At 40.1% G+C, this 23,462-nt stretch overlaps 2 protein-coding genes across 2 annotated transcripts in view; both read left to right on the forward strand.

The window, feature by feature from the left end:
• Nucleotides 1–23,462, forward strand: part of LOC308187797 (uncharacterized protein) — a 77,531-nt gene that overhangs the window by 44,179 nt on the left and 9,890 nt on the right. Inside the window, exons 17-20 of the mRNA XM_080576141.1 lie at nucleotides 163–296; nucleotides 843–1,002; nucleotides 1,870–1,973; nucleotides 2,161–2,263. Coding sequence (XP_080432267.1) covers nucleotides 163–296; nucleotides 843–1,002; nucleotides 1,870–1,973; nucleotides 2,161–2,263 — 501 coding nt within the window. The remainder of the gene's footprint in view (nucleotides 1–162; nucleotides 297–842; nucleotides 1,003–1,869; nucleotides 1,974–2,160; nucleotides 2,264–23,462) is intronic.
• Nucleotides 9,050–18,994, forward strand: LOC308195695 (stromelysin-1-like). The gene is given in 13 exon segments (XM_080593567.1): nucleotides 9,050–9,079; nucleotides 9,905–10,120; nucleotides 10,124–10,146; nucleotides 10,237–10,385; nucleotides 11,400–11,525; nucleotides 12,043–12,204; nucleotides 12,354–12,511; nucleotides 14,456–14,588; nucleotides 15,154–15,164; nucleotides 15,168–15,266; nucleotides 15,268–15,314; nucleotides 16,598–16,698; nucleotides 17,719–18,994. Coding segments are annotated over 13 exon segments (1,341 nt in total). The 5' UTR covers nucleotides 9,050–9,064; the 3' UTR covers nucleotides 17,820–18,994.

Genomic DNA, 23,462 nt, shown 5'->3' on the forward strand with positions numbered 1-23,462 from the left:
GCAGGGCAAAGTATAGCACTGCATCCCAAAAGGGGTGATGGCTTTGCCCTATAGGGAGGACTGTCTTCAGCACCAGACATGGGATTTTTAAGTACATTTCTGTGCCACTGATCTCCTAGTGAAATTGAAACAATGAAACATTGCTGTTTTCATTTCTATCAGCTACGTCTGGCGTAAAAGTCCCTACTTCTCAGAGATAGAGCACGACACCATCTCCACATTCTGGCCATCACTGGCAGCTGGCTTTGATGCTGCTTATGAGATTGACAAGAAGGATCGAGTGACTTTTTTTAAAGGTATTTCTCTTATATTTCCATCAGTCCTTTTCATGAATAAGTGAAGCAATGGTAGTACTGCTAGCTTGCCTATACTTGTGTATGTGATGTAATCATAATGGAATTGATATAACAACAACATATATTCTTAATATTTAAACCCATTTTCACTTTCAAAATGCTCTTAATGTCATTAGTTAATGTTGCTTCATGGCAGTCCTGCACAATATGATGTTACTCTTGTTAGTGAGAGAGACCAAAGCTGTGACAAAATTCATTGGTTGCATTGCTATTCAGATACATTTTAAAAGATGTCAAGCACACCTAAAAAACATGCTGAGTTTTAGCTACTGCATTTTATAATACCATACTGAGCATTAAAAATGGAAAATCCGATATCCAGTCTCTGAAATATTCAAAATTGTGTGTGTCCTAAAATGACATGTTCGCAGATGGACTTCTGTGCTACTTGAATGCATTTATTACACAGAAAACTCTGGGACTTTGATAAAAAGGAGTTCAGCTTCTTTGGGAATCCCTACTAATATTTTCTGTTTTTCTCAACAGACAACCAGTACTGGGCTGTCAGTGGCTACAATATAGAGGCAGGATTCCCCAAGCCTATTCAGAACCTAGGTTTTCCCAGAAGTGTCAGGAAAATAGATGCAGCTGTTCATGACCAAAATACCAAGAAGACCTACTTCTTTGTAGGCAACAAGTACTGGAGGTAAGGCCAATTTCTCTCTTGTGTAGCAAAGAATCAAAATAGTTTTTAAAAAGTGAAGTTATATTGGAATTTATACAGTAAATTTGTGGCCTCTTGTCAGCCTTCCTAGCCAATATAAATCTGAAACTCAGAGGCAATTACTCAACTCTTTTGTAGCAAAAAAGTTTGTAAAGAAAAAGATAGACATCCATTTGCTATTACCAGTTTGTGATTAAGAGACACAAGCAAATGAGCTTTGTGTAGTTGTCATAAAGCAGTATTACATGAAAGTAGTACAAGAAATAGTACAAAAAAACAATGTAAGTAGACTTTGTCATCATATCATGCACCAATTCTGTAGCTGTTAAGGGGCAGCTCTCTGAAATTTTTAAGTGAAGAATCTATTAAGAAAGCTATGGAAAGAGATCAAAATATTGATTTCTTAAAGAAACAGTTCTGCTAAACAGTATTGTTAACCCTAATAATTGAATTGTAATAATATTATCTTGTAACAGTGTTAATACACCAGAACTTTACATTCCACTCATGGAGTCACTTTTTAGGTTGAATACTGTCAAATTGAAATAATCAGTTTGAAGAACCATTTACTCTATGCTTAAGTTTATTACTGAGTAAGAACCCTTCCCAGACCTATTATCAATCTCAGGGAACAGAGTTGAACTATTTAGTCTAATGTTCTGAAAACAGCCTTGCATAGGCCAGTAAAGATGTGAATATTCACACAGGCAGGATTTATAGAGTTCACTGAGTTCTCTATACAGCTCATAGTTACTGGGTTTTCAGTAGGCTTATTTAGTAAAATTTCCACCTGGTTTCAACATTGACATCACATGCTTGTTTCTTGTTTTCATTAATTTCTTTATTCAGTTTTGATGAAAATACCCAGTCAATGGAAAAGGGATATCCAAGAAAAATAGCAGCTGACTTCCAAGGAATTGGCCACACTGTTGATGCTGCCCTTCAGAAAAATGGTAAATACATTTAAATGTAATTAAGAACAAACTAGAAGACCACCAGCTAATACAAACAAAAAGTATATGTTTCAAATATATGTGTTGAAATGATTTTTTTAATCACCAAAGAAAATACCAAGTATATGTCAATATGTATGCTGAACTTAAATATTAATTTGCCATTGTTGTGTCCATTTAATTCTAGGACATTTCTACTTTTTCCATGGATCAAACCAGTATGAGCTTGACATCAAGACCAAGAAACTTGTCCGTGTAATGAAGAGCAACAGCTGGTTTGATTGCGAGAAGTATTAAATGATGGTGCAGGGCTGCATTTGCACCAGAAATGTTTTTTCATGTTCCTTGACTATAGACAACATCATTCAGCTGTTACTGTGCATCTGATTCTGAAATGACGGCCTTTGAAATACCTAATTTAAAATCTTAATAATGTAAAACTTAATGTACAGTTTTAATTTATTTTTTCCAACTATTTATTAGTCAAATTGTTTTTGAGTAATAAAAGTATTTTGCTGGAGAATAGTGGCATTTGTGTATTTTGTTTTAGTACTGTGGTGTCAAGGTACAAGGTAGAACTGCACGCAAGCCTCAGTAATGCCAGGACCCCTGCAATGCTTTTAGCAGTGCTGTGCAGGGAAGTTAAAGAGAATCAGAGGCAGTTGAGCAGTCTAGAGTGGCAATGAGAAAAGACCTGAGAAACAGAGGCAGAAAGAAAGACACTAAGGGAAGTCGTGGGAAAAAGTAGAAACAGATCCTACAGAAGGAGATCCCATATGGTAGCATTGGGAAGGTTTATGGTAGCTGTGTCCTCACCTGCCTTGACCCCATGGCATTGGGAAAGAGGATGTATCCCTGTTGGTAAAAGGGGAACATGGCAATGTCCTGAGAGGACACGTTTTGGTGCCTCTGTGAGGTGGTTTTGGTGGGCAGAGTTAGGAGATTGGTATGGCAGGACAAGAGCAACTGGAGAGAAGAGTTGGTTTGGGGATAGACACAGCATGCAGGCAAAATGGGATGCAATGGAAGTACAGTCACAGGGTAATCACCAGGGAGTCAGGAGATCACCCACACTGAATTGTGAACATGTGTCGTGGGAATGACATCAGGGCTGACTGTCCAGCTCACAATGCTGGACAGGAACCACTGACAAGTCCCACAGCAAACAAGTCAAAGTGATAAGAAAAAAACAGGATTTTCATGTAACCACTGGAGATGACTCCTCTAGAGGAAGAGTGGCAAGACACAAACAAAAGCACACACACTTCCTCTATCCATCTTGTTTGGGTTGCAGTGTGAACCTCCTCATAATCTGCCCCACTACCTGGCCCATCGTGTCATGACGTGCTCCCCTGGCAAAGCCATGCCACTAACCCACATGAACACGTACTGTGATCCCTTTGCAGTGTGTGTACATGCAAAGCAGTGAAAAGCCAGACTGTAGCTTTACTCACTTTTCCTCAGTCAGCAGAAAGACTCATAACCCTCCCTCCGCTAGTCCAAACTAGAGAGGTGCTGGGCTGTTCAGTCCTCCAGCCAGAAGCCAGCACAGAGCTATGACATTGTCCCTTCTTGTACCAAGGCTACATGGGGTAAAGAGCCTTCAGATCAACCTGATTTCTCTGCACCAGTAGCTGAGGGTTGTGAAAATCCAGCTTGCTGAGGAAAGGCATCAATAAAAGTGCTATTCAGAGACCAGCTTGGTGAAGCATTGAGCTCTCTCAATTTACCTTTGTTGAGGATCTGAAAACTTGGGGCAGACCAATATCACCTGAAATTCAGGGCTAGGTTTCTGAAAATATCTTGAACTGCAGCAAGATGCTCAGCACTGCCTTTGTGTGAGGGATTCCCCTGCTCCTGAGATCACCACGCCTAAGGCTCATCCTCACTGTTCAAGGCCTTGCTGGCGCCAAGTGCACAGCCTGACTCAGAGCTGGCTGGACTTGAGGTGGTGAAGCTGGGGAAATGGCTGCATTAACCCATCCCCACAGCTCCTGGGCTGGGCTGGCACCCCACGAGTCAGCCTGGAGTGTAGGCCGCAGAGCTGTGACCCAACTGCACTTGCTCTGCAGGCATACACGTGGTTGGGCACCAGGCTCACTCGTGGGGCGCCAGCCTGGCCAGGAGATTTGAGAGGATCTAGAGTCTTAAGGACAACACTTAGGGCACCAGCACAGTAGCTGAGGGGCAGCCATGATAGGTGCTTTGGTTAAATATAGCTCTAAGCTCTGCTTTTTCAAAGCAGACATGTTGCTGCGGAGAAATATCTCAATGACTAATATACCCCTTGGGCTGTAAGAAAGCTTGGCTGATGTCCATCTGCTCCTTGAAAGGATTTGATCCCATCTCCTATAACACTGCTCTGATGATGTGATTTTATGAGGAAGCCGACTCCTCTTAACTGTTCCTCGTTCTCTAGTAGAACCAGAAAAGGCAGTGAGAATGGATGGGAATGACTGATGAAGACAGTCTTCCAGTTCCCACTGTTCAAAACCTCTTGTCTGACATGGTCTGTTCATTGTGTAAGCTTTGTGGGTTGCTAGCTGAGCTTTGCTAAAATGGGACCGTGCCCTAAACCAAGAGAGGCAAACCTAAGGCAAGAGAGAAACTAAGCTGTGAATCTCAGGCTGGTTTAGAAGCCCTATAGGGACTGAGCAGCTCAGCATTACCACAAAGGCTGTGGTGTACCAGGCTGAAGTCATGGGCTGACAAGTGGGTGAGCTCACCTGGCAGAAATCCAGGCAGGGCAGAAACATGGTAAAGCTGGTGTTGCCTCAACATCTCCCGATATCTTTCTCAACAGTTTGTGCTGTGTACACAGCCTATACCGAAGAAACTCAGTCCAAGGACAAAAGATGCCTCCAGGGTGAGGCAGGGAACTTGTGAATGCTCCTTATACATTAAGAGTGGAGTTAAATCCCTTTGATTTTAAAAGTGCCTACACACTTTTGTATCCTAACTAGATACCTGCTTCTACATCAAGGCTACCTGCGGAAATCAGGCCTTTAGGCCCTGTTTGTTTGTTGAGTGGTGGAAGTGTTGCAAGAGGAATCAAAAAGAACATTTAAGCAATAGAGAGGCAGAACATTGATGATGTTAATGATGACTCACCATTGCATTAAAATAAATATATAATAAATATAATATAATATAATTAATATAATATAATATAATGTTAAAAACTTATTTCTTTAACACAAGACTGGTACTTTTTCTTAGTTATCACCTCAATAAGACAGCTACCTGAAATTAAAATACTGTCTCCCACTTCCAGGTGTTAATTAGCTTAAACTGCTAGTATCAGAAAAAAAAGAATGTTATTTACTTGGCTGTGAAGGGTAATCCAGAAAGTTTACTGTGTTTTGGTCTGATCTGGACTATAAATGCAAGACAACGTCATGATTTTTACCCTGACAGAGGGACTGCTGAGTATTATTAACCGTAGATTTTCCATCTGTATTTCCATTTTGTTAAAGTCTTAAATTTTGGCAAATAAAGAATCTTATTTTGGTTTGGGAAAAGCGAGGAAATTCCTGGCAAATGATATAATAATAAGTAATTCAGATTGTTTTAGAAACAGGAGTTCTGGAGCTGCCTATCTGCACTTGGTGAGCAAGTGAAAATTTCTTGTTGCTATGATTTCATTATAACTCATAAATGGTTGCTGGAATTAAAGGTCTCTTGGATACCAGTGGGTGAAATTTGCCCATAGACATAATTTCAAGAACTCATTCTCTAAGAATATGGACTTCCCCTGGAGTCTGAGACCGGGTCTGCAAAAACAGATACACAAAAACACCACTTCTCAAATTCTTCACTGTACAGCTGTTGTTCCAGACACACTCTACTCTCTTGCACTTCAAAACACATTCAAAAACTTCTTAATGGCTTAATCGACAGCTTTATAGGGTCTTTACAGAATATTAGCTGTGTGAGCTTGTAACAGTGTGTGCTGACACAAAAATATCACAACAGGTAGCAAAAACAATCTAGGGAGCGCCTGCTCTCCTGGCACTTCAGCTGCATATACCAGACACTTGTAAATGCTACAGCAAAGCTGTGGACTCCAGACAAAATGTAAAGCCATTCATTCACAAGCACTCAGTCTATGGTTGGAAAACTGGTTTAATCCCACTAGGTGTAGTGTCATATGTTGCTTTTGGGGAAGGGAAAAAATTGTGTCACACAGAAATCTTTGGAGATGTTATGAGAAGGATCTTCCCATGGCAGAACTGCATTTCCTCTTCCTGGCCAGATTTTCAAGACTGTTGTTGTAGTTGTGGAGGAGATGTCTAATATATGTCTAAATATAAGTCTAATGCTGTTCTCTGTGTCTGAGATTTAAGATCTTCCCTGTCAGGTTTTCTGTACAAAGCAAGTCTCCACTCACAGAGACAGACAGCACTGCTACAAGCATGGAGAAAATGAAGATGTATTAAGCTGCAAGGAGGCACTGGATACTCAGCACTGGAGAGGCAGGGTAGCCTGTGTGCAAGCTGACCAGCACAAGAGGAGCCCTTCTGGTGAATCAGCATTACTGTGATGGAGACAGATGACTGTAAAATAAAAAAGAGAAGTTGGTCCCACACTCATCTTCATCGGCTACATGATATTTTGGGGGCTGCACAGTGTTTGAGGCACAGCCAGGCTGAAGACACTGAGTTAAGCACTGCTCAGCAGTAGCACAGGCTGAGGCTGCTCAGAACCATCCAAGGCAGAATACTGACTCTGGAAGACGGAAAGATAAGGACAATCTTAAGAGATTATCCAGGCTCTTTTAAGGGTCAAAAGGAAGAGAACATAACAATTTTCACACTCGCTTCTTTAAGCCAGAACACGAGATTGTTATTACATCTTGTACTACTTCTGGATGAAGTCTTGTCAAAAGACAGATTCAGAGGAGATTGCTGAGGAATGTTGTTCATAAAACATATTCTAGGTGGCTGCAAGATGCCTGAGGAGGTGATTGATCTCTTGAGGGCAATGGTGAACAGTAAGAATAGTGAGTATTTGAGAAAGCTGCTAATGAGAAAAATGTATAAATTTCATCAATACCCTGCTTGATTGTTTCTGTCTTCTCTAATGGCCCTTCTATTAGAAAGAAAGATGAGTGAGGAAAATCTACCAAATCCTACAGGTTGGAAAGTTACTTCTTTCTTCTAGACCCATGGAGACACTGTACACACATAGACACATTCAACACTTGGATAAAAATTGCATTTTGTATGGGAAAAGAAAAACGTTGGAAAGCTATAGTGAAATAGCTAGAAGCTATTTCTACAAGTGATATTGTGGATATGTTAACTGCATAGGAGAACACTGCACAGAAGTTACAGATTCATCTCACCCACTCAATGTGAGACACCTAACAACTATATAAGCACAATCATTATTAAAAGCTCCTTGTATGAGCTCCTTAAGTGGTTCTCTTCTCAAAGCAGCTCAGCCATCCCAGTTCTGAGTTGTTGTCTGAGCATGTCGAAGTCTTTCCAGGGACAGGGAGGGGGTCTTTGCCCCTAATGTAAATTCCTCAGTTAGATGTCTTCTCGAAAGGTAGGAATTCAGCCCTCAGTGACCAGGCTTCCCCAACAGAGCCCTGCCAGCTGCCCTCTTCCTTCTGCTTTCCTGGGGTCTGGCCCCACTCCATCTGCTTAGATCTTCCAGTCTGCTCTCCACAATGCTCTCCACAATGCTCTTCAGCAGGCAACAATTTCAGCAAATATCCCAAGCACACTATGTATTTATAACCTCTCTTTCCATAACTCTATTCTGCTACCAGCTCTGTGGAAGGGAAGGTTATTTCTCTGCACATGCCCTTCAGTGTGGCAGCTGTCACCTAAATCTTGTGTCAGCCCCACAAAGAAGCCTCAGATAGAGTAGGCTGCCTCCAGTGATAGTAGATAGCACTCTTCAAGACTCACATGATTTTTACCAACTCACCTCTACTTTGTCCTCATTTGTGGTAGTGCATAGAAAGTGTGATGAGGCATGTAGCTCCTAAGGAGGACCTATGTTGGGATAGACCTGATGTTGAATCTCAGCAGTTCTTACCACCAACAGCAGGCACAGAGAACAGAGAACCCCCTTCTTTGAAAGAGAAAACCACCAGAGAGTTCAGGTCAGAAAATCTGAGTGCTTCTTTAAACCTTAAAATCAGTATATAAGAAAGAGACTACGAAATATGAAGTCATCAGGCAATTTTCCAAGAATGTTGGGAACTCCTGCAGAAAAGTGACGTACAAATTCCTCAGCCCAATTTCTATTATGAGCTTAACTTGATTATGCTGAGCAAAGTTCTTTCATTTCAGTTCTTCCACATTTTCCTGAAGACAAAAGAAAGGTCAACACAGGTGAGAACTGTGTCAAAGAAAATCTGCACAAAGCACTACTTCAGCAAACCATGAGTTACAGCATTGACCTGCTAATTTTGAAGGACTCTGCTGAAGGGAGAGATGATGGCACTATTATAATCTCCAAAAGTATGAAAGTGCATACTCCTATATGGACAACAACAAACAAACAAACAAACAAACAAACAAATAAATAAATAATCTATTTGCAGTTTAAAGTTCTACAACTTTCTGTGAATTTTTGTTTGTTTGTTTTGTTTTGTTTTGTTTTTTCCCTTTAACCACCCATTTGAAATCAATAGGAACTTTGAATGGAAAATGTTATAGAGATATGCCTTAAGTTTTTGGAAAGTAAAACTGCATTTTAATACTTAAAAGGTTAATGATCTTATTAAAAAGAAATACAGGTCTGTTATCTCCTCATTAATCATACTTCCATGTTGCCAAACCTCCAGAAGGGTGGAACCGGATGAAAGACAGCAATCGATCTTTTTATGTTAAAACTGTTGTTTGGCATATATTCTGTTGCTAACTAAAAGTTGTGAGAAGCAGTGAGTCAGGGACTGCAGAGCGTTATAAAGCAAATGAGTACTATATAAAGGTGAAACAGGTGAGTGGCATACTACAAAGAAGACTTTTCTAAAGGCAAGTGAAAAAGAGAATGGAGAACCTCTCATTTCTCCTGCTATTGTGTATTCTCATGCTTTTCCTGCATATTCAAGGCAGGAGAAAGAAGGTGGCATGCAGCTGATTCAGGTAAGGAGGGTAGACCTGGGTAGATAGAGCTGAGATCTCTATCAACAATTAAGCATCCATTGTGGTCTCTGGAATAATGCTAGTATGTAATAGCTTGGGAGCTACTGTGTATTCCAGTATGTACTGCAAATTCCATTAGAGTGAATAATATGATTATTTCTCCAAGTAGGGGGACTTCTACTCTGTACTGTGACGTCAAAGCCTTCTTTAACCTTGACTCATTCCTGTTTTATTTTTTGTAGAGAACAACTAAAACTGCTGATGCATTCACTGCATCAGTGTTGAGTTGATTATACAAATAATTAAACATCTGAGTCAGCATATGTTTGATTTGTAGTCAGGTGGAAATGTGGTTATTTATGTGACTTCTAGTATTATGAGATGTAGCTCTTAATAAAAGGATATTATTTTTTTCCAAATTATTACTCTAAAAATGTGGGTAGATGGAATACCGCTACTGAAATTTTGCATTGAGTCATATATTTCAACGAGTTTTTTCACTGCCTGCTCTAAATGACTCTGGGTAACCCTGGAGCACAAGGTTAGTGGAGGACACATTACCATAAAATAATCAGTTTATTAGACAACTGCTAAATCTGAATGTATTCTGAGTAAAACACAAAGCTTTTGTAGTGATAATATAATACAAAGTAACTGTAATTAAGAGAAAAATATTCATACAGGCTTTAGCAAACTCTATTATGCATGGTCTCAAGGAACAAAGAAAAGTAGCAAAGATATGGGTCTGAAGTGGTATTAGTATAATTTTTAAGAGCTTCAAAAGTGAACACATTTAACTGTCCTAAAATGCTTTGTTTTCATTAGAAGTACCTGGAAAATTACTACGGCTTTAAGAAAGATGAGGAGTCTTTCATCTGGAAAAGTAATAGTCCAATGACCAAAAAAATAAAAGAAATGCAGGAATTCCTTGGGCTGGAAGTGACAGGGAAACCAGATTCTGGCACTTGTGACCTAGTACAGAAACGTCGCTGTGGATTCCCTGATGTAGCTGGATTCTCCACCTTTGCAGGAGAGCCAAAATGAGCAAAACAAGTTGTGACATACAGGTAAACATAATGCAATCCTTAATGTAAAGACAGTGTCTTATGTAGCTAAGTTGTAAGGACACAATTGTTTCTCTATATTATATTGTAAAGGTTACTAAACTCTACACCAGACCTTCACCCAGCAGATGTCAATGTAGCAATCAAGAAAGCATTCAGCGTTTGGAGCAGTGTGACCCCACTGAAATTCATCACGAAGGACAGAGGTGATGCAGACATAATGATCTCCTTTGCAGCTGGAGGTAACAGCCTACATAACCATAGTGAGTTATTGCCAAATACTGCCAGTATGAAGCCATTGACCTGAAAAGGTCATGATTCATTTTCATGTAGTGCACAGAAAAACACAATTCCTGCTCAGGATGTTATGGCTATGATTCTTGAAGATGTTTGAGGGAGGATGTAGAGGGAGATGAGGAGAGGAGGGAGAAAATAAATGTAATGAGCTGCCTGTAGTTCTCTGAAACTGTACCTAACATATGATGTACAATGTATGCACAAACCACAAGGGGCTTGTGGAATATATACAGGTTCAGAGCACAACTGAGTGGGTAGCGCTAGTTACACTCCTGGGATTACTCATACACTCTACGTGAGCTAAAAAATTTCTAGACATACTCAAGGCTTACATTTTTGGCATTGCCCTCAGGGTAGATTTACCAGCAGCCTTCCCTCTTTCATTAACAGTCATGCATGCATGCACTCTCTGAGCCAGCTCCTCTCTTCCCACCCAAATAAATATATCCACTCATTTGGGTTCTGTAGAGTGTGCAAGCACTGCACGTAACCCTTAAACATATGTTCTTAAATCCTTTTCTGGAGTTTCCATTCAAGGGCTCACCAGTGAAGGGCTCACATTGTTCTCAGGACCTTGCTTCTGCCACCAGCACTGAAGTTACCAGTCAGGTCAGGTTCAAGTAGTAACCTGCTGAGGGCTGCTGACACAGAGCATGCAGGAAAAAAAAAAAAAAAAAATAGAATAGATTTCAAGAAAATCTCTGTTGTCCTCCTCCTCCTCCCTCATGGAAGAAATAGGTAAATGTCCACTCATGTCTCGAGGAAGCCAAGTTTTCCCTCCCAATGCATCAGTTTTCCCGGTGAAAAATAGACCTTTTGGCAAATCTGTGTGGAAAGGGACCTTGAAAGTTTACAATCAGCAGAATAGAAAGCTCTGTGCATGACTGAGGTCTGTCACCCACCCACACTGCTCCCTCCCTGTAGCCTCCAGTCACCTCTTTGTGGGATTTGCTCCTCAGGTCACAGTGATTTCCTCCCCTTTGATGGCCCAGGAGGGTCTGTTGCTCATGCCTATGCACCCGGAAAGGACCTTGGTGGAGATGCACACTTTGACAAGGATGAAACCTGGACCAAAAGCACAGAGGGTAGGAAATTCAGTTCTCCAAGCCCTACCTGAAGCAGGATGTACATGGAATCAAGAATGCAAAGTCTGTCTCCTCTCTCCCTTAAGAAGTGCTTTAAAATGGGGCTGATTTGAAGGAGCATTGGGCAGCTCTGGCTTCTGTAGTTATAAAAAGTCCCTGAGCTCTCTGATTTTAAAAGTTATGGCTTCAGCCAAACTTTTGCCCTGGACTGAGTGGAGATTTACTTGGGAGGAAGCTGAGGGAATGGGCAGACCCCTTCTCCCCACCCCTGCACCCTCTTTGTCTCTCCCCTACAGTTACATCACCTGCACTAATCCAGGGTCCTTCTCCTACACTGAAATGTTTAATGATTTCATTATGCTTCTTTCTGACCAGAATTTTGTCTCCAACTGAATTTTCCACAAATAGCTTCACTTTGTCAGGCAAGCAGTTCTGATAACCTCTTATGGCCTGCATGTTTTGAGGACAAGTGAAAAGACACAGATCTCCTTTCATGTCTTTTGTTTGTTGTTTTCAGGTACGAACCTGTTTTATATGGCTGCCCATGAGTTTGGACATTCACTTGGACTTTTCCATTCCAAAGACCCCAATGCTCTGATGTACCCAGTTTATAGGAAATTTGACCCTTCAGTATTCCCTCTTCATCAGGATGATATTAAGGGCATTCAGTACCTCCATGGTAATTCACAGTTATTAATCTTAGAATGCTTATCATTTCAAACCCTTTGGAATACCTGTCAATAACTTTGGATATATGGATATATATATATACTGGATATATGTGAATGACTCAGCATTTGAATTTCTTCCATAAACTGCTTCCTTTAGGACCTTCTACCACCTACAATGACCAAAGTGAGTCTGCTGAGATAAAGGACCCAACTGAGTCAAAAGAGCCTGCATTGCCAAACACCTGTAGCCCTGATTTAACTTTTGATGCTGTCACCACTTTCCGTGGGGAAATAATGTTCTTTAAAGACAAGCAAGTCAGCTTTCTGAAAGCATAATACCCATGTATCATTTATAAATTATGTATTACAGCATAGAAAAAGAACTTTATCCAGAATATTTTATGGCTGGTTTTCCTCACAGTGGTCTCAAAGGCGTTCAGATGAGAGAGAGATCTACACTCTGAGGTAAATGGCTAATTTGACAACTGGCTTATGAGCTCCAGCCTGCACAGGTGTTGTTACCCCTCTAGACATCTGGGTGATACCATCCAACTTCAGGGACTTTCCTTCAGCACTGTGAATGACCCTCCAGGGGAGGCCAACCTCAGCTGGCCACCAGAGGAGCTGAGCTCAAGCATTGGCTGTTTGAGGTGCCTGTGGTCACGTTGTCTCTCACTATGCACAATCAGAAGTCTGAACAGAGGCCCTGGGCTGTACCAAGGTGTTCAAGCTCTCTTCCTTTGCTGTTACCTGAACCAGGGCATGTATGAGTGTGTATGTAAACAATCAGGGTAATCGGGAAGTTCACACCCAAGCACAGGCTTTGTGCTGTAGTGATAAGTCATATCTTATATCTCTCCCCAGTGCTGGCTGCTGCTCTGCTATGTCACTGAAAGCTATTCTCTCTACTTTCAGTGGAAGGGAAGTGCCTAAGTCTCACAGAGGATATTTATCACTTTAGGATCACTTATTATTTGTAGAAAAATTCACCTGAGTGGTTGCAAGCTTCAAGCTATAGCATAAATAGTGCAAAGCATTATAACAGCAGTCTGGCTGTTGGAGTTGAAACAAGCACTGTACTCTGATTTATTATAGAAAGTTCTGTTAACTTTATGTCTTATTTTATCATCTGCTGGTAATTCTGATTCTCTCACTGCAATAATCTCTAGTAGTGAAATCTATAATGAAGTGCTAAAATTGGTGATTCTTTTTTGGGTTGTACAATGTCTCCAGAGCGCTCATTGATTAAAACAGACACTCAGAAAAACTGCATCTAAGAATTAGAAACCTCTCCCACCTTAAAAAAAAAAAAAAAAAAAAAAAGAGAGAGAGAGAGATTAGTGGCAGTAAGAAGAGGGTGGTGGAGAAGTGGTGAGAGGTAAGAGGTAAGAGTAAGGAGGAGGATCATATCTGAAACAGGATGAATAGGATGGGCTAAGGTGCTTCATCTGAAAATATGGGCAGTTTTAATTTTAGGCTGTAAGCAAGCCCTGGTATTTGACACCCAGGAGAGTTCAGCATCAGAAAAAGACACCACCAGCATTGGGACAATCAGCACGTTCATTCTGTCCTTGCTTTGAGCTGAGGGTGTACCTGTCCTGAGGCAATACCTGTTTGAAAAGCCCCTGCAGTGATTTAGTACAATAATAAAAGGTGAGGGTAGTTGATTCAGTGCTAAGCTCAGATAAACTGCCCGTCTCCGAAGGCATGACAGCCCAAAGACTTGGGAGAAGGGCTATAAGAACTGATTCCCTTCCTTTTCAGGAGGTAGCGCTGTGCTTCCCCTGCTTCAGACCCTCCCCAAAATCAGCATTAAAGGGAGCTTTAACTTCAGGGAGTTGAGTCCACAAAGTTGGACAGGTGTAATTTTGCAGAAGATACTTATGTACACCAACCGTTTCTCTAAGCTGTTGGAGGTAACCCTGGGGTGGGGATTCGTTCCCCAAATCATACCCCAAACCAGTTTCTATACATGAACCAGGTCTCTAGCTTATCTTCTGCACAAAGGGAAAATAATAGCTGGTTAGACACAACAGTTCATCTGACCTATCTTAGACGTCTGCACCAAGATGAGAGGAATCCTCGCCATGGAAATGACATTCTTTCCATCAATATTACAAAGAGATTAGGGTGACTAACACAGGGTACATGGCTGGGTTTAGTCAGATAAATCCTGTCCCTGTTGCCATGGCATGGTTTCATGCATTAGTGTGTGTAAACATCTGATTTTATTCAAAGCCTGTACTATATTTACATCAGGCATTTTTGGCACAAAATCCTGCAGTAAGAGAAGTTGATTTTCATTTAGTATCTTCGTTCTGGCCATGGCTGCCCTCTGGTGTTGATGCTGCATATGAAATCCCTGAAAAAGATGAAACTCACCTTTTTAAAGGTAAGATTTATATATATATATATATATATATATGTATATATTTATATTTTAATGCCAACTTTCCTAGTAGCTTAGAGAGATTGTGTCTGGCTTGAAAAACACTTTAAGGTCTTTCTGTGGGATTCCATGAACTTTAATTTAGTCCAATAAATTGGGATATTTCAATCACAGAGATAACAAACATATTATCCAAGATAAGGTATGTGTCTAATTTTTTTTTTAATATCAATAAAGTTTCCCTGCCAAAATAAATGTCATTATTTTTGTGTTTTGTTTTGTTTTCTGGAGAGTTATCTATTGAATTTGAAAATGATAACGTTTGTTTCTAGTTTGAGGAAAACTAACATAAGTAGGAGGGAAAAGTGGAGTTTTAGTTTCTGTAAAATGTGGTGCACTCTACTATTCTTGCATGTTTTTGGACTGCAGAACTAGACTGTACAATGTTATCAAGTAATCAATAGTTTCTCTCTGTATTTTTTCATTTAAAGATTAGTTTTCACAAAAAAAAAGGACTGCATCATTCCTGGAAGATTCTGATAATGTTTTCAGCAATTTTTCTTGATAGGAAATGAATTCTGAGTTGTGAGAGGAGATACCATATTACCTGGATACCCCAAAAAACTCTACATCCTGGGATTTTCAAAGGATGTTGCCAAAATTGATGCTGCTTTTTACAATAGAAAAAAAGGGGAAAACATATTACTTCATCGGGGACAGATTTTGGAGGTAAAATTACCTGTGTTACTTTCCAAAAAAGGACCAAATATGATCAATATCCTGTCATGACTTAAGATGCATAAGTCACACTGTTTTGATAATCTGCTTCACTGTCACAACTTTCTGTGGAAAAACATTTGAAAGGGAATTGAAACAATGTTCTTAGATCTCCTTGTAAATGTTTTAGTTATGTAGCATTTATTTATTTATTTAAATTTATTTACTTTGGGGACAAAAATAAATAAATAAATAAAAAGCTATCTTGCAGTTCCACAAATCAGCTCGTGAAATCAGTTAGAACCATAATAACACATGATTTATATCAAAGCCAGTTCTGTGGGTTATATATCCCTCTCTCTTTCCAGTTACAAACAGACCATTCCATGAAGTTTCAGACAAATGTCTTGCACAGCAAAGAACTCTCTGCTGTGCCTGGATATGATTTTCTTTCTTCATTCAGTCTGTGTTGCAGACCATATATTTCTATCTGAAGGAGGTGCTCCTATAACAGAAGCAGTAGGTAACTTCAGCTTTTGTAGGTGAATGACACAACTTCTGTCTTTCATACACATGTATGTCACACATATGGAGATCATCCTGGAGTAGCTAGTCAGCTATAAACTTACAGTTTGAGCAGAAGACTACAATTCTACATTTTCATTCAAAATCTTGTAGTCCAGAGGGCTTCATCTGAGTAATTTTTCTGATAATTAAAGCTCTTGCTGAGCAAAGCAAAATGCTTTCAGCCTTGTTGTATGTTGCAGAATTCCAGTACTGATAAACTGTACTTCACTCAAAATTTAACAGCCTGTTATAAGTAAACTGAGTAAAATAAGTTAAACTATAACGTAAGAAAAAAAAAAGAGAGAGAAAAAAAAAAAAAAAGATTTTTCCTGATAAACATTTCTTGCAAAGAGGGATCAATAAAGCAATCTCTTTATAAACTTACAGATCTAACTTATGCTTGAGATAAGATTATCCACCTCTTCTTTACGTACAGTCTCTTAAAAACAAAACAATAGAAATAGGGCAGTTTTGTGATAATGGCTTACATACTAAGTATTCTTAGATGTATCTTAGATGAAGTCACGTAAACGGAAGTAATTCTTCCAATGCAGCTCATAGAGTAATAATTGTTTATGAAATCTTGGACATGTCTCAAGGCTGTCTAAATGCTACTGATAGTCTTCATTGAACTTGGATCCCTGGGGTGAAGGTATTGGGGTGGGCTGGATTAATCATAAGTTGTTTGCACTTTTAATTGGCACCAGGTTTTTCTTTTTTTTTCTCAGTTATAATCAAAGAAATGAGTCCATGGGAAGGAAGCCCAGACTGATAAAAGATGCATTTCCAGGAATTAATGGGAAAGTCGATGCTGTTTTTCAACACGAAAGTGAGTCATTTTTCTTAAATAAACTTGAACTACATGACCCAGGGGGTCTTGGGGTCATGGGGTTGAGAGTGCTTGGACAGAAAGAGGCTCTTCTGCAGGCTCCTCATAGCCCTGAGGCTGACCCCTGAGACCCAGAAACAGTCATGTAAGACAGCCATGCTTCACTTTACCTCCTTGAAAAATCATGATATATGCTTTTGATGACAGAAGAGCACCACTCAAGACGCTGAGGTCTCAACAATGTAAGATCTATCTGCTGTGGCCAGGCTATCATAACTTGATCCTGTGACATAAAATGTCACTGCTTTGAGAATAATAATTGCCACTATCTTCTCCTGCACAACAGAAGATGTTTGCTGGGACAGACTTAAGAGTACGTCTGCACTGCCAGATGGTGCAGCTACCCAGTTCTCTCCTAGCTCTTCATCCACCTACCATCAAAACCCTAGAATGTTAATTGGAAATCTACAGCTTCCTCCAGAACAAATCCTATACATGATGGTGGGAACCTTTATCTGCAGTCCTCACTCTTGGAGACTGCCGTGAGGCTGGATCTATCCCTACCCCCACAATATCTAGCAGCACCCCAGCATTCTTACATCCTCTTGCACCCCGCTGTGCTCTGTGCCATGACCCAGGCTGTGCAATACCCACTCCCAGATCCACAATAAAAGAAGAAATGCTTCTGGAGGCTTTCAACAAAGCCTTGGCATGATAGTAAACATTTTAAACTGCAGAAACACACCCAAGATAAATTTGTTGTAGGGTCACATCATGGGCTTCATTAAGTAAATCGTGCAGTCTGTGTATGGCTGGTTTGCTGTGGAAGGTGCTAGCCCTGAGCAGGGTGACCCTGTGCCGCGCTGCACCATTTTGCAAAGGTTACCCCTGAGAGCAGATAGTGTTGACAGTGTGTGTGTATACAAAGTTTTTTGAACTCTCTCCAGCTTTTGTTAAAGCATACTAATCTTTACACCTGCAATATCATAATTAAACTGGCTTTTTTTTTTCTTTCTCTAGACTTCCTTTATTTCTTTCATAGAAGAAAGCAATTCGAGTTTGACTTTGATAAGAAGAGAGTTACACGCCTCCTAAAGACAAACTTCTGGTTTCCATGTTAGGAAAACAGAATCTACAATGGTGTAGGAGATAATGCAGTCTTATTGCACAGGAAACACTTTTTCTTTTACAGTTATATGGAACATATAGGTGCTTCAGAGTCAGTCATCACACCTCAGCCCCTGCATTTTCATTGTGTGCTTCTGTAATTAACAAAAGAACAGTATTTACAATACTATGGTGTATATATATATATGTGTGTGCATATATATATATACATAATTAACATCAGGATTGTTGACTTACCAAAGAATAACACAGCTTTTACATTTGATAGAAAACTGTGTCAATACACTTTTTCCATAGTCTTCTTTTCAGTCTTCATGCTGTAAATCACCCTACAAAGAGCCCTACAAAAGAGCTCTACAAAGAGCCAGGAGTTTGTGAGGAACAGCATTGCTTTCAATAAGTTTTATATATAAATTAAGCAAACAGGCTAATCAGAGCTACCTCTCGTAGTTATGAAGAGACAGACAGGAGCTCCAGAAACCAATTCAGAAACCAACCTAAGATGGGTGCATAGGGACAGAAGTGCTTCTTCCTTAGTATTGGCAGCAGCTCCAGCTTGTTTGAGCAGCTTATGTTATATGCCTGACTATAGGTGGCTAAAATGGTGTGATGAATCTTACCCTAAGACATTTATTGATATTTATGTGATTAAAGGTTCATGTCCACAAACACAGGAGATTAGGGGCATGCTGGCACATGGGAGAGACCCAGTCACCCCGACATGTCCCATGCTCCTCCAGTTGTTCCAGGTGAACCTCAGACTTTGGGCCAGGAGGATACCTGTCACTGTACGTCAATCCCCATCACCTCACAGACTGAGGGGTCAATGCCACTGTTCAGCACTGTTGACAATAGCCTCCCAGGCACTGGAGTTAGGCATCACTGGCAACACTCCACAGGTGGGATTAAAAGAGTCATTCAAGCAGTTAAGTATGCAGATGGACAGCTAGCAAGACCTAAGGTCTTAGAGAATGTAACTTTAACTTTATGCATGCAATAAATAAATAAATAAATAAATAAATAAATAAATAAATATCGACCCAGTATCCAATCCACTGTCTCCCTGTCAGACAGATTACCTAAAGGAAAAAAGAAAAAAAAAAAGAAAAAAAAGAAAAAGTTTTTCTATTTGATTCCTCACAGAATCACAGAATGGTTAAGGTGGGAAGGGACCTCTGGGTCCATCTGGTCCAACCCCTGCTCAAGCAGGGACACCCAGAGCAGGCTGCCCAGGACCACGTCCAAGTGGCCTTTGGAGATCTCCAAGGAGGAGACCCCACAGCCTCCCTGAGCAGCAACCTGTGCCAGGGCTCCATCACCCTTGTGGTCACTGAAATACCTTTGTTTCAGTTTGTACACATTGTCTGTTATCCCATCAGGATAAAAAGTATTGTATTTATATATACAATTGTATTGAATGATTGCAGTATTTCAACATACATTCTGGAACATTTTTCTGACATATTTTTAACCACCATAGTAGCAGGGCTACTCCAATGCTCCAATGGGACACTCCAATATTTATTTAGACCATAAGGAAATTTAATCTGAACTTCACTGAGTTCCAAAACATAGTATGGCGCACTCAGTCTTGCAAGACACAGCCATTGCCATTTGTTTGGTCCTGCAGCAAACAGTGCAAATACTGCTGCTATACTCTGCTGTAGAGCTGACAAATAGGGCTTTGCTGCCCTGGCAACACTGGAGACAAAATGATTATATTGAGCTACACCATGCCCAGAAAAAGAAATTAGTAGATCTGATTGTTGTCCAAGGCCAGGGAAGCAGGTTCAAATCTTCTAATTTGAGTGTTTGTATTGAATAAAGTAGGAAATATTTCAATTATGTTAATTTGTTCCTTATTATTTGCCTCATGCTGTTCTTGTTTCATAGTTCTGTTATTCCTTCACATTTCTGGCATGGCTTTCTGAGTGGTCTCATAACCGCAAGACATTTTAGTCTTAATCAGTCCACGGTCTCAGCTACAATAGTAAAAGCCAAAAAAGATGCATGAGTGGTTTGGCTCACACTTTATAGGTTTTATTTCCTCAAGGAATTCTCTAACTGCCTCTCAGCTTGGGTGGTTTTCTTCAGTTCTTCCTCCTGCTGATCATCCTCTACAGTATCTTTGCCCTCCACAGCACTGCCATTTTATCTGACTGCATTAGACCATGTTTTATTTAAACGTGACAATTTCTTCTGTCTCTAATGTTCCTGACATTTTCTGAAATACTCTCTTTCAGATGGGATTATAGTTCTCCGAGCAATGCATACTTGTCCTAGATCCTTTATGATTGTTGTGGCTCCCAAATACTTCTTTATTTCTTCATTTTTTTATTATTTCTGATGAGTTGGGATTCTACTTCCTTATTTCACTAATTACATGCACAGATGACCATGCTAATTGTTGAATATGAAGTCTTGGATATGTATCAGAAGTAGAGCTTAACCGTCTGTAGTAAAATCTGTTCTAAAATAATGTAAAATTTTGTTTTCCTGTTGTATGTTGGTGTCTTATTTTTCTTCCCAATTCTTATTTTCAAAATGTCCTGTACTACTGGCAAGTCAGCCTCATCATTTGTGTGAGAGTAGTTTTTTTAACTGAAGGTTATTGACCTATGTTTCATGTGCTCTTCTGAGATAAACTTTGAAATCAGGAGTCTTAGCTGATATAGTCATTGTCTGCAATGCACTCCGTCGAAGTGTTTCAGTTACAGTCTCTCAGTCTTCTAAATATAGCAGATTTTTCCATGTTATAGCAAATTTCTAGCCTGTTTGCATCAAAATTAAGTGAAGATAAAAGTCTCTTCACAAGGAATATTTTCATGTGATTCTTTCTCCTGGAGAATTCAGAGCACAAAAAATACTGTTTTCTTTAGTAGTGTATATATAATGGTCTAATTTGCTGTGGTTTTCACCTCTTGTTTTGGAGGGTGTTTGGTCTACATTTGAATGTATCTATCTGTTTTCTGTTCACCAAGGACTCCACAGTGTGTCAATCAGACACAAGCCAGGATGTCCAACGATATCTACCCTAGGAAAAGCAGTTTGGCTTCGATGCTGTTTTTCTTATCTCTTATTGGTTTTCTTGGTTTCACACAGTCACCCTCACTGGTAGGGAAAAATCTCCTTTGGCATTGTTCTTGGTATGATTACATATGCATCATCACTATAACTAGGGCTGTGGTAATGAACTGAAAACACACTGTGTAATGATTTGGACACCCAGAACTAAAATACCACAGAGTATCACCTAAATAAAACAGACAAAGATAAGAGAAAATGCGCTGGCCAAAAAGAACAAAAATAAAATAATTACATTTAACAGGGATTTAGGAAATGGTTCCTAGCAAATACTTGGCTTTAGTTTAATGAAAGAGAACAAAAAAGCTCTCTCCCATTGACAGAAGAGGCATATCTGGGCATTCAGAACCACTGAAGACAACTCAGAACTGCAGATACACCTCTCTCAGATGCTGCTAGTTTTCTAGAGATTTTTTTTTAATGCTTAAGTGTAGCTTTTGTTCCTAGATGATTTCCTGGCAGCCTCTGGACTCCAACCGGCCCGTCTGTGTTTGCTCCCTAACAGCTAGACAACTGGTCTTGCAGGTTCACAATTAGTAGCTCTCAATGGGCTGTTTCAGCGTTAGTGCCATGCTTCCAGCTAGGAGTCTGCAAGGCTATAGCAATTCCAAGATGTCCCAAATGGGCCAGAGTCCCTGGGCATACACAGATGTATTTTGCAGATTAATGCAGGGATATTTATCTCTTCATGGTGACTCTTTCAGCCCAAGTTTTACAACTGCACACCTTTTGTGACAATTGCCAGGTTTAGGGGAGAAGGACTTCAAGCTGGTGAGATCAGCTCTACAAGGTACCCCAGGGCCTGCCTGCCATCAGGGAAATCCTGCCTGGGACACAGCAGAGCAGTTTCCAAGCCCAGGTAGCAGCTCTTGTGGGGATGAAGTATCTGATTTGATTTTTCTGTGTGTCCAGGAAACAGGTACTTGGCACAGAAAGCGGCACTCCTTCCCTTCTTGAAGCGCTACTTATTTCAGTGATGATGCCATGTCTGAGACTTGTGCAAGTCACTGAGGTGTAACTCAGGCACTACCCCAGTCTGTGACCTGTCACATCGCATTGCTCCTCTACAATAGAATAATTAGGGCTGATTCAGCACCTAACGTCCTCAGCCCTATCTCAGTGGCCTTTGGACTTGTGTGTGGTTTGAACTATGCTATTACGCTCCTGTCACTGCCCAGCACAGTATCCTGGTTCATAAACAGCATGACTGATCGTACTCTTGGAGTGGAGTCAACAGCATTTTTTAAAGGAAATGTATAATATTGGCTGATAGTAAGCCACAAGCTTGTGCAAACTTTAAAACATCTGACTCGGAGGATTGCATTCAGCTTTTTCATCTCAGTATTAAAATGTACCTTGCTCACTAAAAGAAAACTCTTAATGAATCTTCTAACTTTACTAGGGTATCTGGCAACCAGCTGTGTACTGTTACACAGTGACGTGACTTATATCCCTGACACTTCGGTATTCCCAGAAAAAGGGACATCCTTCAAGGAAAAAAGATTGTTTCAGGATAACATTCTGGTTTTGTGGAAAGATTTTGATTTTGCTGCTTCAAAATGTATCGTAAACATATGGAGAGATTAGGATATGCGTAGCAGTACAGAATGGACATAAAAGTACTTCCTCGAAGAATGACGACTATACTTGCTAGTGCTGCCTGAGAATGAGAAAGAAATTGCAAACATCAGTGTGACAATTTATAAGTTAACAAACAATTCTTAGAACTATGAATTACCAATTTTCATTTTTGTAATATTAGAAATATGGAGCTACCAATCAAAGTTCCCCTTTCAGCAGTAGTTCTGTAGTGAGAGACTTTGATTTAGGGAAAACCCACGCATGATTCACACTGTGGGTTTATTTTTTTGTTATTTAGTCAGGGGTGTGGGTGGAAGTTTCTCCTTAGGAAGAGAAGAATGAAAGCCATTAGAAGATTTAAAAAATTGATCAGATATAATTGTGGCAAAAGAGAACTAGCCTGAAGAGTCGCATACAAGCCCTCAATAAGTGATGTATAAAGTAAATGGAAATCACTGAGACAGAAAATTGTTGGAAGCTGGAAAACTCTTCTGGGGAAATACTTCTCTTCTAAGACGTCTGCCTAAAGGTTTTCTTCAGTCTGTGCTGAAAAGAGGATAGACGTAGAGGATAGATGTGCTGGATAAACCTCTGCAATGCTTGCGCTCTTATGCAGACTTGAACAAGGAATGGTGAGTTGAGTACCTAGAAAAGGATACTTGGAGGTCTCTTGCCTCAGCATGAGCAAAAAAGGTGCAGCTTTTCTGAGGAAGAAGTGTGCAAATAAAGTAAGGTTGTTGCTAATACAGAGAGTCAGAAGCCTGTACTGTGTGTGGGAAGAAAGGAAACCCCTCTGAAAGGAAAAAAAAAAAAAAAAAAAAAGTCATTTATTCACAAAGGCATCAACACCCTCTTCCTTAGGCATCCAGTTTGGCAATGCTGAGCAGATGGGTCCTGGACCTGGCAGGGTGATTTGAGGCAATCTGGGTGATGTATGGATGCTCACTCTCCAGGCAAGAGCTGTCTCTAAA

This window comes from Anser brachyrhynchus, assembly GCF_964034855.1.
Source record: "Anser brachyrhynchus genome assembly, chromosome: 1".
Classification (NCBI taxonomy): domain Eukaryota; kingdom Metazoa; phylum Chordata; class Aves; order Anseriformes; family Anatidae; genus Anser; species Anser brachyrhynchus.